Source organism: Nanorana parkeri, unplaced genomic scaffold (assembly GCF_000935625.1).
Source record: "Nanorana parkeri isolate BGI_ZX_2015 unplaced genomic scaffold, ASM93562v1 scaffold216, whole genome shotgun sequence".
NCBI lineage: Eukaryota > Metazoa > Chordata > Amphibia > Anura > Dicroglossidae > Nanorana > Nanorana parkeri.
Window position 1 is genome coordinate 1,299,276 of NW_017306484.1, and position 14,579 is coordinate 1,313,854.

General features: G+C 46.8%; 1 protein-coding gene across 1 annotated transcript in view; it reads right to left on the reverse strand.

Moving 5' to 3' along the window:
• The window catches only part of PLCG2 (phospholipase C gamma 2), a 100,374-nt gene that overhangs the window by 16,447 nt on the left and 69,348 nt on the right, over positions 1-14,579 (reverse strand). The window contains exons 24-30 of the mRNA XM_018555893.1: positions 14,416-14,482; positions 13,705-13,862; positions 7,845-7,947; positions 4,536-4,745; positions 3,803-3,942; positions 2,503-2,617; positions 183-350 (exon numbers count right to left, since the gene is read on the reverse strand). Of these exons, the coding sequence (XP_018411395.1) occupies positions 183-350; positions 2,503-2,617; positions 3,803-3,942; positions 4,536-4,745; positions 7,845-7,947; positions 13,705-13,862; positions 14,416-14,482 (961 nt within the window). The remainder of the gene's footprint in view (positions 1-182; positions 351-2,502; positions 2,618-3,802; positions 3,943-4,535; positions 4,746-7,844; positions 7,948-13,704; positions 13,863-14,415; positions 14,483-14,579) is intronic.

A 14,579-nucleotide genomic window follows, 5' to 3' on the forward strand; every position in this document is an offset into this window, starting at 1 on the left:
TGGACATCTGCCCTCACTTCCTGTCCTGGTGTAACAGGAAAACAGAGACCAATAGATACTTACCCATTCTATCTCACTTAAACACTCTGTATCCCAAGTTACCTAAGAAGCTTTCAGATGGTCATTGGAGGATAATCACACAACATTGATGTAGCCAACACTCGTGTGATATAGGTTTGTACCTGTTTTTAATCCTTTAATAGGAAAAGTATTTTGAGCTAAAAAGTTGGGGTCACTGAACATATCTTCTTCATACACGGCAAACCTCAGGAAAGCTAAGTTTGGCTCGTGGATCTCAAACATTGCCAGCTGCTGAACAGAGGTCCACACGGGATTCAGGCCGTTATCATCTGAAAGGAGACAGAGGAACATGGTATCAATGTTGCAAAGTCTGGAAGGGGACCTGCCACTTGTGATTTGAGAAGTAACTTCTGCTACAACTTAACCCCATGGATTCAATAAGTGTCTACTCATTGAAGGAGCAAACAGTTTGGTTTCTTCGGATGCTAATCAGTTCTGGGCCATAGCTCTAGTCATACTGATGCCTGTCTAGTGTCTGTCGTCTTTAGGAACTCATACCGTGTCTACAGTATGGAAATACTTTGCTCATCTGAACCAAAAGGACCTTTCGTTTCTAAGTTTCATGATAAAGCAATGGAGACAGCACACCTCCTACTGACTACCCACTTGGCCTTTTGTACCCCTGTGCAACAACATAGGCTGGACAGCCAACATGTCTGTGGTGGAATGATGACAGGAGAGGTGGGATCTGAGTCAGGTAGGTTCATAGTGAATTGTCCAGCCCTCTTCCTGTATTCCAACTACAGACTAGGGGCTCATACAGGGAGGAAATGAAAAGCCAGAGGATGTAAACTAGGGCAGGAGCAACCTACAAGTTGGCCTATCTACCTGACCTATCTGCAAAAAACTAACCTTATTAAATGAAGTCTTTGGCTATAAGTGACTTAAAGGAATGGTGAACTTTAAAACAAAGTGCACTTATTCTTTTTGCCCCTTTCCCCTGAATTAACAGGCCCCTCTACAGATTCATACCTACACCATTAGCCTCCACTGTTTGATTACATCCAGCACCCTAAGTTCCACTATCCTGGTCTCGACTGTGCATTACAGCCCTGTAGACCTATATGAGACTGTCTCCTGAGGCCGGAGACAAAGGAAGACAGCCCCATACGTGTCTATAGGTCTCTAATGTGTAGGTGCGGCTAGGAGCCACTGGAGTGATATCAGTATTGATCTGTAGAGGGGTGGGTTAGGTAAGGCCAGGGAGAAGGGGCAAAAAAGAAAAGGACACTTTGTTTTAAAGTGCACTTATCCTTTAATTATCTAATCCCACAGAGTTGTATCGTGCAACTATCCTTTAAAGCCTTGGTTCTCAACTGGTGAGTCGTGACCCAAAAGTGGGTCGCGACCTCATGTTCAGTGGGTCACTGCCAGCCTTCCACTTTTCTGGGTGAGAGGCTCCTCAGCCCCCGCCTAGCGCAGCACTGTCAGTTCTCACGCCAAGCAGCCATTCAAAATATGCTGCCTGGTGCCAAGAGTCAGTTTGGGGTGAGGTGGGATGGGGTATGGCCATTCATACGTGCATTGCTTACAGCTCACTCACGTGTCCTGTAGAGGTGCCGTTAGCGGAGTGACGTCACATTCTGGCTCCCGAAACCATCACAGGGCACGCAAGGGAGTTGTACTAGCAATGCACAGATGAATGGAGCTACTGCACAGCAGCCCACACTGATCCCAGGCTGAGGATCCACTCCGGTTAGTTTTAAGAGAGGGAGACTGGGTGAGATTGTGTTTGTGGTTGTGTGGGTCTGTCCGTGTTTTTGAGGGCCGTTCACACTAGTGCAGTGCGTTAATCGCACAGTCCCGTTCTGGTGTGGGAGGTTTGTTGCATTGCCATTCATTTGAATGGCACCCTAAATGCACCTCCCACCCACAGTTCCATCGCCCGCACTGGAATGCGCGGTACCGCAATGCAGTGCGTTCCAGTGCAGTGCGACTTAGGTCATGACTTAATGACCAAGGACAAATGTGGGTCCTGAGGTTACACAGGTTGAGAACCACTCCTTTAAAGGGAGCCTGTGAAGGAAGAAATATGGGAGCGGCCATTGTTGACTCGCCTTTAACATGCAAGCCTTATGGCTGTCAATATTTTCTTCTTTTCACTACTTGGTGAGCCACCATCCTGGAACAACCAGGCGAGCAGGGAAGCATCGGGACATGCGATATGGTCAATGAAGCAAAGGGAGCCCTAAACCCAGCAATGGCAGCCTACATATTTCTAAGCTAACAGGTTCACTTGTAATGGAATTGCTAAGACACAAAGGTTGTAAAGTGCAATCTCAGACTATAAGAAATATAAACTCCGGCAACAATGTTTGCATATTGGTTTTAGGGAAATATGATTGGGTCATACAGATAGTTTCAGTTGTACATTTAGTCCTCGTCGTGTCGCTTTCTGTAATTGTGAAGTCTAATACTCACTGACAACGCTGGTTCTGAACTTATTATTATCGTATTCCCCTCCACAAATCTCTAGCTCCACGAATGGACAGGCGATACCACGGCCAGGCTTCGGCAAATGGCGAGCACCTATAACCTGGAATACCAAATATGATTCTGTATTACCCCCACGGACAACATTCTGTATTGTGCTATGTATTGTACATGATCAGGCATTGCAAACAAGGGCATAATGTACTAGGGATGAGTGGAGTCATTTAGCCGGACTTGATTTTGCAGCATAGCTGCTGACATGGTGGTCACATGGCTTTGTTGATATACAAAGTCGTGAAAGTTACTACTGCCTTTCTTAAAAGTTATTTAAAAAAAAATAATGTAATAATACATTGTAATAAATACATTTGATAATTGTTTAAAATTAAAACATAAATAAATCATCATAAGAAACTTCCCTCACTCCGTAACCCTCAGGAGTCCATTAAAGCTCATTGCACCCTTCATTTGCCTTCCCCATTGGTCAAAATGGTGAATTTCGATGAAATGTCGCAATTTTTCAACAACATTTTGGTAATGCAAGAACTCTCCACTTCGCTCATCCCTATTGTGTGCAGTGCAGTCATCAAGTCCACTTACTACAAATTTTTGGTTATCATGACCTAAATATGTTAGGTTGTTATTGGTTTCTGCATTATGTACAGGGTTGTCCTGATCTATTTTGCCACCTGGGGCAACCGGGGGGAAGGTGTGTCCTGGTGCAGAGTGGAGAGAGAGTCACACCGCTGCTCTGGCCGGCGTCCTGCCCAGCCTCACGCTACCATTATAGGGATGGCCCTGATTATGTATACTGATGTAGCCCTTTCACTGCCTTATCCATACATACTTACGGGTGTATCAATGTTTTGCCTACAGGCACTTTTGTACTGTCGATAATAGTAAATTCGGCCTTGCAGAACACTATAGGCAAGCTGAAGAGGCAGCACAGGAAAAGGAGATGCCTGCTTTTTGGCTGGCTTTGTCTGACCGAAACCTCTAAAAAAAAATATTTTTGAAAACTATTATTTTTTAGTCCTGATCATAATGACAGGAAAAAAAATGTAGTTGAACCCACGGATTGGTTTACCTTTACACTTTGGAAGTGAAAGTGCATTAAGTATAAATAAAAAGTTGAATGGAGGTAATGGGGCCACCAAAAATGTTACACTAATTGCATAAAATAATATTGTTTAAAACATACTTTTTTTTTTATGTCAGCCATACAGTTATACAGATGGGGACAGGAAATAGTCACATGTTCTTTTAAAACCTGAAGCCTGTCACCTACCCTAATGGTCAACACCACCTGCCCCGCTCTCTTCGAGTCACTCGCGTCATAGGAATCCTGCCTCATACACTCCGGCTGCAAGATGTATCCACAGCGTCCATTGTAGGAGAACATGGCTTGGTTTATCTGCATGGAGCGGTCTGTAAAAGTCGAAAAATGTGCTTAATATAACAGGGTTGCAATTGTCTCTGTGCAGTGAGATCAGATCAGATCAATGGTCGGTCTGCTATGGTATTATAAGGTCTACCAACTGCCCCGGCCTCAACATGTCCTGCTGATGGTGTGTCCTGGGTCATGTTCTGGGACTACAACATCAACTTTGTTTTTGGTACTGCAAGTGAAAAGTAACTCGAGAAGGCAATAATTGCCGGAATCAGGGCAGGGAGTGGACGGCCCCTAAATATTTTGAGGTCGGAGCAGGACAAACCCATAAAGTGGTCATGATTTGGGCATGCCCACCCAGAAAGTGGGCTGGCAAAATGTGGACTGTGGTTAAAGTTAACAGTGTCCTGATATCCATGATGTTGGTACGTATGGCAGTAGCACAACTGGTATTGACAGTAACAAGATGTGCATGTGGCATTGTACTGCCCCTTGCAGACCTGCTACCCTAGGCCATAGTCTATGTTGGCAATAAAGAAATCCAGCCATGCATATAAAAGCTGGCACATAACACATACAGAGAAGAGGATACAAGAGTTCATTTTTCAATGTACATACTGTAGGCACTTACCTGGCGTTTGGTAGTTCAGAGCCACCATCTGGACACCGCACAGCCAGAGTCGCAGTGGATCGTAGTTGGAAGAGTCCACCCGCGGTCCTTTGGGGTAGACTCGAGTGAGCGCCTTACGATTATATCGCAACAGTTCATGCGGCTTTTGTCTAGAGACACTCTCCGCTTTATTCTCCACAAATGATCGTATCTCTCGGAAGTCCGGTCTCTCTGTGCATAGAGTCAGACAGGTCAGTCATAAAATGAAGTGTCCAGCTTCACAAAGCTAACACACCAGGCTGAGGACACTTATATTAAACACATAACAACAAATACAAACAAACAAATAATAATGGCCAGAAATGGGACACAGACAGTTAAATTGTAGTGACCCCATATATTGGTGGTCAGTGTAGAAGTGATCCAATAAATGGGTGGTCAGTGTAGAAGTGACTTCACACATTGGTAATCAGTGTCAAAGTGACCCCTTACATTGGTGGTAAATGTGTAGAAATGGCCCCTTACATTGGTGGTCAGTGTAGGGGTGACCCCTTACACTGGTGGTCTGTGTAGGGGTGACCCCTTACACTGGTGGTCAGTGTAGAAGTGACCCCTTAGATTGGTGGTCAGTGTAAATTGACCCCTTACATTGGTGGCCAGTGTAAATTGACCCTTTACATTGGTGGTCAGTTTAGGGGGGACCCCTTACATTGGTGGTCAGTGTAGAAGTGACCCTTTACATTGGTGGTCAGTGTAAATTGACCCCTTACATTGGTGGCCAGTGTAAATTGACCCTTTACATTGGTGGTCAGTGTAGAAGTGACCCTTTACATTGGTGGTCAGTGTAAATTGGCCCCTTACATTGGGTGTCAGTGTAAATTGACCCTTTACATTGGTGGTCAGTTTAGGGGGGACCCCTTACATTGGTGGTCAGTGTAGAAGTGACCCTTTACATTGGTGGTCAGTGTAAATTGACCCCTTACATTGGTGGCCAGTGTAAATTGACCCTTTACATTGGTGGTCAGTGTAGAAGTGACCCTTTACATTGGTGGTCAGTGTAAATTGACCCTTTACATTGGTGGTCAGTTTAGGGGGGACCTCTTACATTGGTGGTCAGTGTAAATTGACCCCTTACATTGGTGGTCAGTGTAAATTGACCCTTTACATTGGTGGTCAGTGTAAATTGACCCCTTACATTGGTGGTCAGTTTAGGGGTGACCACTTACACTGGTGGTCAGCCTAGACGTGTACTTTTTTCAGTTCTCAACCGAACTTTCAACCCTCAAATGGCTGGTGTCATAGCTGATCACGTGTGCAGCACCATGGCAACTGCGATCCAAACAGGCCAAGATGGCACCTTCCTTGAATGTAAGGGATAAGAGGTTGCAGTTCCATTTTAAGTCTTAAAGGGATACATAACATTGTATTAATAAATGCAGACCTAAATGAATTTGTATGTTTGAAATCTGCCTGAACCTTTAACAAAAACCTTGACCTAAAATGTTGATGAATGTCCATATTGTTTATTGTGATGAATGGTGGTACATAAGAAAAGGACGCCGCCAAGCAATGTCACTGGCACCTTCAAATATCTGCCACCTTCATGTGTTCTTACCTGAACTTATTTAATTGCCATCCCCCAGATCACTCATTAGCCGACAGTTAAAATAATTGCATGATTAAACGAGTTATTTTAATTGGACGCGCTCGTGGCGGCAGCACGGAATATATTTGTGTCGGGAGGAAAACAAATTCTGTGTGAGGAGCAGTCACATTGTCACCAAGAAATACCTTCCTCTCTAGAAACATTTAAAGTAGCAATCCTTCATCCCGAGTCCTTTACAGTCTCCTGTTTAAAGACCCGGGCTCTGGCAGCCACTGATCGCTCCTTAACTGAACTGTTCATCATCAGCGGGGAAATGGAACATTCTTTCGGCTTCTTTTTATTCTTCTGTTGTTAAATAATATAAAAAGTCTTGCCAGGCAATTAAATGGAAGGCACTGTGAATTTTCAGCCAGACCATATTTTGAGTTCCTTTTCCAGTGTTAACTTTAAGTTTACTTTTGAAGACATTTTTGAAGATTTTCACTGTTGCCCTTGCTATAGAGGTTTGAAGGTTGTCCACTAGAGGGCGCTCTCGGAGGATCAATTTAATGACGGTCTAATGACGGCAAAGCAGTTATAAATCATTTAAACTAGGGGTAGGCAAACTCCGACCATCCAGCTGTAAGGAGACTACAAATCCCAACATGCATCTGCCTCTGGGAGCCATGCCTGTGGCTGTCAGAGTCTTGCAATGCCTAATGCGATTTGTAGTTCCACAAAAGCCGGAGGGCCGGAGTGTGCCTACCCCTGCTGCCATTTGCAGGGTTCCATAATTCATTTACATTCACAGTACCCTCCTTTAACCCCTTGCCACCTTACTACATAACTAGCAATAACAATGGAGGCTTTATTGGGGATTTAACCCCTTGCCATGATTCCCGTTAGCCCTTTGAGGAGTCCTTAACATCGGGAGTCGGAGGTGGCCTTCCCGATCATGTGATTGGCTGTCACAGTGGTCACATGATCGGTAGCTCGTCCCACCAGCTATCACTGACAGCTCCCGGTCACGGAGCTGGAAGCACACCAGTGAGCTCGCTCTCAGCACAGAACAATGGAGTGGGCTGCCATCTACTGGCTTGGTGAAGAGAAGAGGAGGAGTAGGGATCAGCAGAGGCGTCCCGAGGCAGGGTGACACCCGGTGCGTGTACCGGGTGACACCCCGCAGTGACGTCATCATGCACGGTATCGCTGTTACCTGTCGGCGGCCATCTTGGTGATGGACGCCGGGCAGAGAGAGTAGGGGATGTCACCCGGCGGGATAAGGCATGCTCTCTCTCTCGAGCAACTGTCGGGCTCTCGGTCCTGAGTGCCCGACTTTCAGAGGGGGGTGACACCAAAATGACTGTCAGTCATTTTGGTGTCACCCCTCCAATGGTGTCACCCGGGTGCGGGCCGCACCCCCGGCAAGACGCCACTGGGGATCAGGGGAGAGTCTTGCCTTGCTGTGCCTGTGTATTTGTGGAGACACACACAGCTTACTAGCACACACAAGGGTGGCTTCATAGGACCCTGCGAGGGAATGGAGCCACCTTTAAACAGGATATCAGGGCCGGTGATCAGGGGACCAGCTGATTCTGCTGGAAGGAGCAGCACCCAATGTAAGTAATATCATCAGCATTTGAAACCCTTTTGATTTTAATATGACTTTAAGTCTTTACACTTGCAGAGCTCTATCAGAGAAAGATTCACATTGTACCTTAGAGCCGATTCCCCCAGGAACCTACCTAGGTTGTCTTTGCCTTCACTGGTGGGCTTGCAGTAAATCACCAAGTCGGACAGCTCTCTGGCAATGACCTGATTCTTCTCCCATGTCTTGATGACGAAGTCCTGGAGGGGGGATCAGAGGAGATAAATGACGACATAAGTGGGACACGTTGGAGGATATGTATCATTTCTTTATTAGCTAATTAGATCATGAGATCAGTGAACGATGATAAAAGAGCGGGTCATGGGGCCAAGCTCGCATCTTCCTCTTGTTTAATGGAAGAAAGATTGCGGCACCTCCGGGGTTAGAGGATCCTGCGGGGAACGCCAAGAAAATGCACGTGGGGGTCTATTCCAATACAGCCGATTAACAAGGGCGCAGAAAACGAGAGCGTGATTTATTTTCTTTACTGTGTCCTTGTTACAGCCGCTGGCAAAGCATGCTGGGACTTTTAGTCTAAGCGAATAGAGTAATAATGAAAAGGCTTCATTCGCACATGAGCGGTTTTCCACAGGTATTACGATCTGAACCTCGGTAAACACAAAAACATTGCATCAGGGGCGTAACTAGAAATCGCAGGGCCCCATAGCAAAATTTTGTATGGGGCCCCGTGATTGCTAGTTATGCCACTTGCAGAGCCCACCATAGACTCTCTATGGTGGGCTCTGCAAGGTCTCAGTTGCGCTGTACGCCTCTTACCTGTCACCTCCGTGGTCGCCGCCGCCGGGCCCCTGCCTCCTCTTTCGTTCCTGGGCTCCGCCTCCTTCTATCGACGGGCCCTGCCTCCTCTTACATCACTGGCCCCACCTGCTCTTAGATCGCTGGCCAGTGATGTGAGAGGAGGCGGGGTTGCTGTTAGGCGGGCCCCGCCTCCTTTACTGAAAATGCCGGTGTAACCGGCCTATTCTGCCGCATCTGCTGGCTGTCACTGACACAGCTCCGCAGCGGCTGTGAGGGGGAACGTTCTCCTTCACAGCAGCTGCTGAGCTATGTCAGTGACAGCAAGCACCCGAGACGCCATAGCGACCCAGGCGGCTCACACAGCATCAGCGGGATGCCGGGCCCCCCTGTGCACGGGCCCCATAGCGGCCGCCTGGGTCGCTATGGCGATTGTTACGCCACTGCATTGCATTGCAATGTGCATTGTTCAGACTATGGCGGCCACCGCACGGTACGAAGCCACACTTCCCTCAAAATACTCCAAGCGTGATTTAATGGGTGGATTCTGCACGACCCGGCTATAGTAAATGCCGCAAGCGTGCCGAATCCGTGCGTTTGTGTGGTTTTCGTTCCACGCCTAAAACTCTACTGCTATGTGTGAATGGAGCCCTAATGTGAATCGTGATCTGGATTCAAGTTTAACCCAAGCTGTTGGAGAAGGGAAGGGGCGTCTCTTGGATTTTATTGCTGCCTGATGACTTCCCTTTACTTCCTGCCACGGTGACACCATGGTGTCACCCTTACAGGAAGACAGGGGAAATCTCCATCAGAGACACAGGCAGCAATCAAAACCTGTTGAGGGCTCCATCCTATTAATCTACTAGAAGCAGATTGCCCATGACAACCAATTAGCTTCTATCTTTTCTTTCCAAAACATAACTGAACAGAGAGAAGCCGATTGGTTGTCATGGGCAATCTGCTTCTAGTATAATAATAGAAGGATGGAGCCCTCAACAGGTTTTAATTGCTGCCTGTGTCTCTGACGGTGTCACGGTGACAGGAAGTAAAAGGAAGCCATCAGGCAGCAATAAACCCCAAGAAACAATGTTGCCGAGATCACTTGTACAAAACAAGCGGTGGCTTAATGTAGAAAACTACCTGCCCGCCGCCCAGAAATTCACATCCCGGGCATCGGGAGATAGGAATTCCACACCCCTGCTGCCCCTCTACTCCCTGCAGCCCCAAGGCCGGGGGGCCTTGGTTGGCCTTGTGAGAAATACGGCCCTGAACGTTCCCCAACAGCTTGTGTTAAACTAGAATCCAGATCACAATTCACATTAAAAAGTATTTTCATTAAGGGTTCGCATCTTCACATTGCTGAAACGCGTGCCAAAGCATGCGCACTCACGCAATGCGTCAAAAGAAAATGTGCTTGCAGTGCCATTACTTGTTAATGGCACCACAAACACAGGCGGTAAAACGGCCGTCTTTTTCCCCATGCGCTGATGCAGGTCAAACACGCACAAGCACGTGGGAAAGAAAAGCGCGGCACGCTCACAGCTGCGCAAACTGCTTTGCTGTCGTTGTGTGTGCGGCATTGATTGAATAGGCTGACACGTGACAACTGCAACAAGAACGTAACTCCAGGGGGTCCCATCGCACTCCTGACAGGAAATAGCCCAGAATCATTTTTGGAGTGCGGGTGACCTCTTGTATATTTCTGGTACAACCGCAACAAAAACACACGCGTTCACACAGCGCAAAATTTGAATGGGGCCTTAGTTTCACCCCCTACTAGGCTTAAGCACCGCCCTTCTATTAACTGACACACAGGGCTCTGGCATTTGGTATTTAAATAAGAGGGGGCAGGGCTTAGCATTGGGAGGGGGTGGGATTAATATCGACCTGAGCAAAAGTCAATAGGCAGGCCGGCCTTGAGATCCAAAGGGGGCTACTTAGGAACAAGGGTGCTTCCATATGCCACAAAGTACCTGCACCATTGATTCTATGGAAACGTTTAAGGCCGGGTCAGGTTCACTTTAAATTAAAGATTATTAAAAAAATGTTTCTCAATTATTTAAAATAAAAGAATCAGTTTAGCTTTCCACATCTGCATTAATCTTATGAGCCTAAACCATGGGTGGGCAATTCCGGCCCCTCAGCTATTGTAGAACTACATCTCCCATGAGGCATTGCAAGACTCTGACAGCCCCAGCCATGACTCACCAGAGGCAGATGCATGATAGGATTGTAGTTTAAGCACAGCTGGGGGAGCCGGAGTTGCCCACCCACTGGCCTAAACATACGCCATGGTGTAGTCCAGGGGTGCCCATTAGGTAGATCTACCAGTAGCTCTCAAAGCTGATGCTGGTAGATCAGGAAGGGTGTGAATGGTGGCCCCTTTATTCCATTTTGGTATATTTATTTAGCTGTGCACACATGATTACCTATTAGCCTGAGTCTGCTGAGCCAAGCTCACTGACACCTTTCTGGTGGATACTGGTGGTTTAAGTGCTATGTATTACATCAAAGAATATTAGTTTACACAGCCTAGTGCACTACACTGTTTGCAAAATACAGCAAGGTGAGCCAGGAGAGAGAGCCAGGAGAGAGACAGACAGGAGAGAGAGCAAGGAGAGACAGCCAGGAAAGAGAGAGAGGAGAGACAGCCAGGAAAGAGAGAGAAGAGACAGCCAGGAGATAGAGCAAGGAGAGACAGCCAGGAAAGAGAGAGAGGAGAGACAGCCAGGAAAGAGAGAGAGGAGAGACAGACAGGAGATAGAGCAAGGAGAGACAGCCAGGAAAGATAGAGAGGAGAGACAGCCAGGAAAGAGCGAGGAGAGACAGCCAAGAGAGTGAAGAGAGACAGCCAGGAGAGAAAATGAGGAATGACAGCCAAGAGAGAGAGAGAGGAAAGACAGCCAGGGGAGAGAGCGAGGAGAGACAGGCAAGAGAGTGAAGAGAGACAGCCAGGAGAGAAAACAAAGAGAGACAGTCAGGAGAGAGAGAGCGAGGAGACAGCCAGGAGAGAGAGGAGAGACAGCCAGGAGAGAGAGAGCGAGGAGAGACAGCCAGGAGAGAGAGAGCGAGGAGACAGCCAGGAGAGAGAGGAGAGACAGCCAGGAGGATGAGCAAGGAGAGACAGCCAGGAGAGCGAGGAGAGACAGCCAGGGGAGAGAGAGCGAGGGAGGTTTTTTTTTCGTTGGTAGATCTCATGTAGCTCGTCATTCAAAAAGTAGATCTTAACACAAAAATTGTGGGCACCCCTGGTGTAGTCAAACCACTGCATTGGCAATGAGGTCCACAACACAAAGGTCCACAGCGCTGCAATGGTGTGACCCGCCGCCACTGGCTCTGCTGTTTACCTCTGTCGGGGACGCGTGTTAAATTGCAGGTTCCCGGAATATTTAATGACGCTTTAGAATCTAAATGCAATGCAATATTAATTGATGGTAAAAAAAAAAACTCACAAATTGAAAAATTAAACTGCAAATCAAGTGACTTTTTTTTTTCCTGCCGCCGCGCCGTAGGCGCATAAATATGTATGCGGGTTGTTGAAGTCAATGGAGAGAGCAATTTAAAATGTATAATATGCCAATTGGCGTGTAAGATATTCCTGTCGGTGGCAATCAGCACAAGTGGGTGATGTCAGCCTCACTTAAATCCAGATGTTGGCATTGGAGGCTGATTGAAAAGTAATGGCGGTTATTAAAAAGCCTCTAATATCCTTTCCCTTAACCCTTCCACCACCCCGGGGGAACAAGCAGGAGGCCGCATCTGTTACCTGGTCGGTTTGCGTTCTGCTGGCCAAGAAACTGAACATTAAAGTGAACGGAAACCCAAAATCTATTTTTCCAATATGGTTGGCAGCTTTCCTACCTACATACAGTTTTCTTTAAAGTAGAACTATGAGGTGAGTGCTTTTCACTTACCTCATAGTTCTAGCCGACCTGTGATAATGAGACTGCTCAGTAGATCGGGAGGTGAGCGAACACATACCGGCGTTCGCTCACCTCTTGATCCTGTCATGGCTCTCTGCCGTGACAGGGGAGGGGCTGGATTCCCCCCTCCCCGCTCCGATCCGCCAGCGCTGACTGGCGGAATGGACAAGGGAGGGGGCGGGTACAGCTGACTCTGCCTCTAGATAGGCAGAGCCAGCTGTCAGTCACACAGCTGGGCGGATCCCGGCATAATTGTCGGGATTCGCTTCAGCTGTGGCGTCTCAGTATACCGCGAGCTATAGCTTGCGGTATACTGAGCCTAGGGTGACGGGAGGACGCTAGTTTGTGTCCTCCCATTACCCTAAGGAGAACTATGGGGAAAAGCCTTAACCCCATAGTTTTCCTTTAAGGGTATCCATGGTGAAAAACTAAAAATAAATCTGTACTCTGTACTGAATTTTCAACAGGTTTTATCCCACTCCTAATAACCAAATCCATCTACAAGCCTGTATAGTTATTGAAGAGCAAGTGCATGTACATTCGTTCTGTGCAAATGGGGGCAAAAACAAATGGTATTAATATATATATCTATAGATATATCTATATATATCTATAGATATATAGATATATATATTATATTTTTCTTTTCTTTCCAGATCGAATGTAATCAGGAAAATACTGCATTATGGCCACTAGGTGGGCCTAGAAATCATAGAAAATAAATAGGTCTTTCCTGTGCTCCTCAGCTCCATCTAGTGGTCATAACGAGGTATCTTTCTGATGTTACATTTGACCCAGAAAGAAAATATACTAAAAAGTAGGGATGCACACATTCCCCGATACCAGAATCGTGCTGCGAGGGAACATGGAGCCGGCTTCATGGCCAATCAGGAAGCCGGGCGGGGGGTAATGGCTCCATCCTGTTTTGCCAGCTCAATGCTTCCCAGCCAATCAGCATCAAGCTGGCCAAGCAGCATGGAGGGAGCTTTCTGGCCAATTACAAAGCCAGGTGGCGGAAAATGACATGCCGCCCGGCTTCCTGATTGCCTGGGAAGGGAGCTCCATGCTATCAGAAGTACTGGTATCATGACTCGGTATCGGCGAGTACGGAAATATAAATATCAGTAGTCATACTCGATACGAATAAAACGGTATCGGTGCATCCCTACTAAAACAGCAGGTGTGTCAAGTAAACCAGCATTCCAAATGTAGGGTCAGCCAAAAAAACTATCCCGTTCTGTTCCAGGTATAGACTGCAATGAGCCGTCCAGCACTCACCTGCGCCCCCTTCTGGTGTACAATGTGATGGATGTTTTTGTACCATTCAAACAATTCTTCCACTTTATCAGTCGCAAAATCTACCGAGGGGTCCTCAGGATTCTTGGGCTCCAGTGAAAAGACGAAGGTTTTCTTGTTCTTCCCCTGCGGAAGTTTCTCTGGGAAAAAAATATATATATATATTTATTTCACTTATTGGCACCGAATGACAAATGCTTCCTAATACAGGCTCATGTCATACAGATTTCATGCGGTGGTTTTCATGTTAATCTAAAATGGCACCTGGGAAGAAAATACAAATGGATAGATATTTATGATGTGGAATATCCTAGCTGAATGTTCCATTGATCCTTCCTTCCTTCCTTCCTATAATCCATCTGTTATACATGATTGAAGGAGCCGATCAGAAAATCTACACAGGAACAGAGGCGGCAGCCATTGAACTGCCGCCTCTGTTCAGGTATTCTAACAGCAGCCGGAGGCCGCTGTCAGAATACAACAAAAAACAACAAATAGCAGGGGAAGCAATAGAAAATATCAGGATGGCTATTGCACCCACCCACTGCCTGCTGTCAATCAGCAGAGGAGCGGACCTGAGAGATAACTTTTGTTCTCAGACGACTTCCTGAATGTAAACAGAATATCGGTACCTGATATCGGTTATCAGCCTGAAAGGTGGCACATAAAGTCCAGGACTGAGGTCGTACTTACTGATTTCATAGGTGCCCAGATCCAGAATTCCTCTGCACAGGGATCCCAGGGGACTGTCCTCAATGATCTGCCAAACAGGAGAATCTTTCAGTCACCTTGTCATGATGATTTGCACATGGATGGCAGACATTTCATAATCAGCGGAAGGCTCTCATCTCTACAAA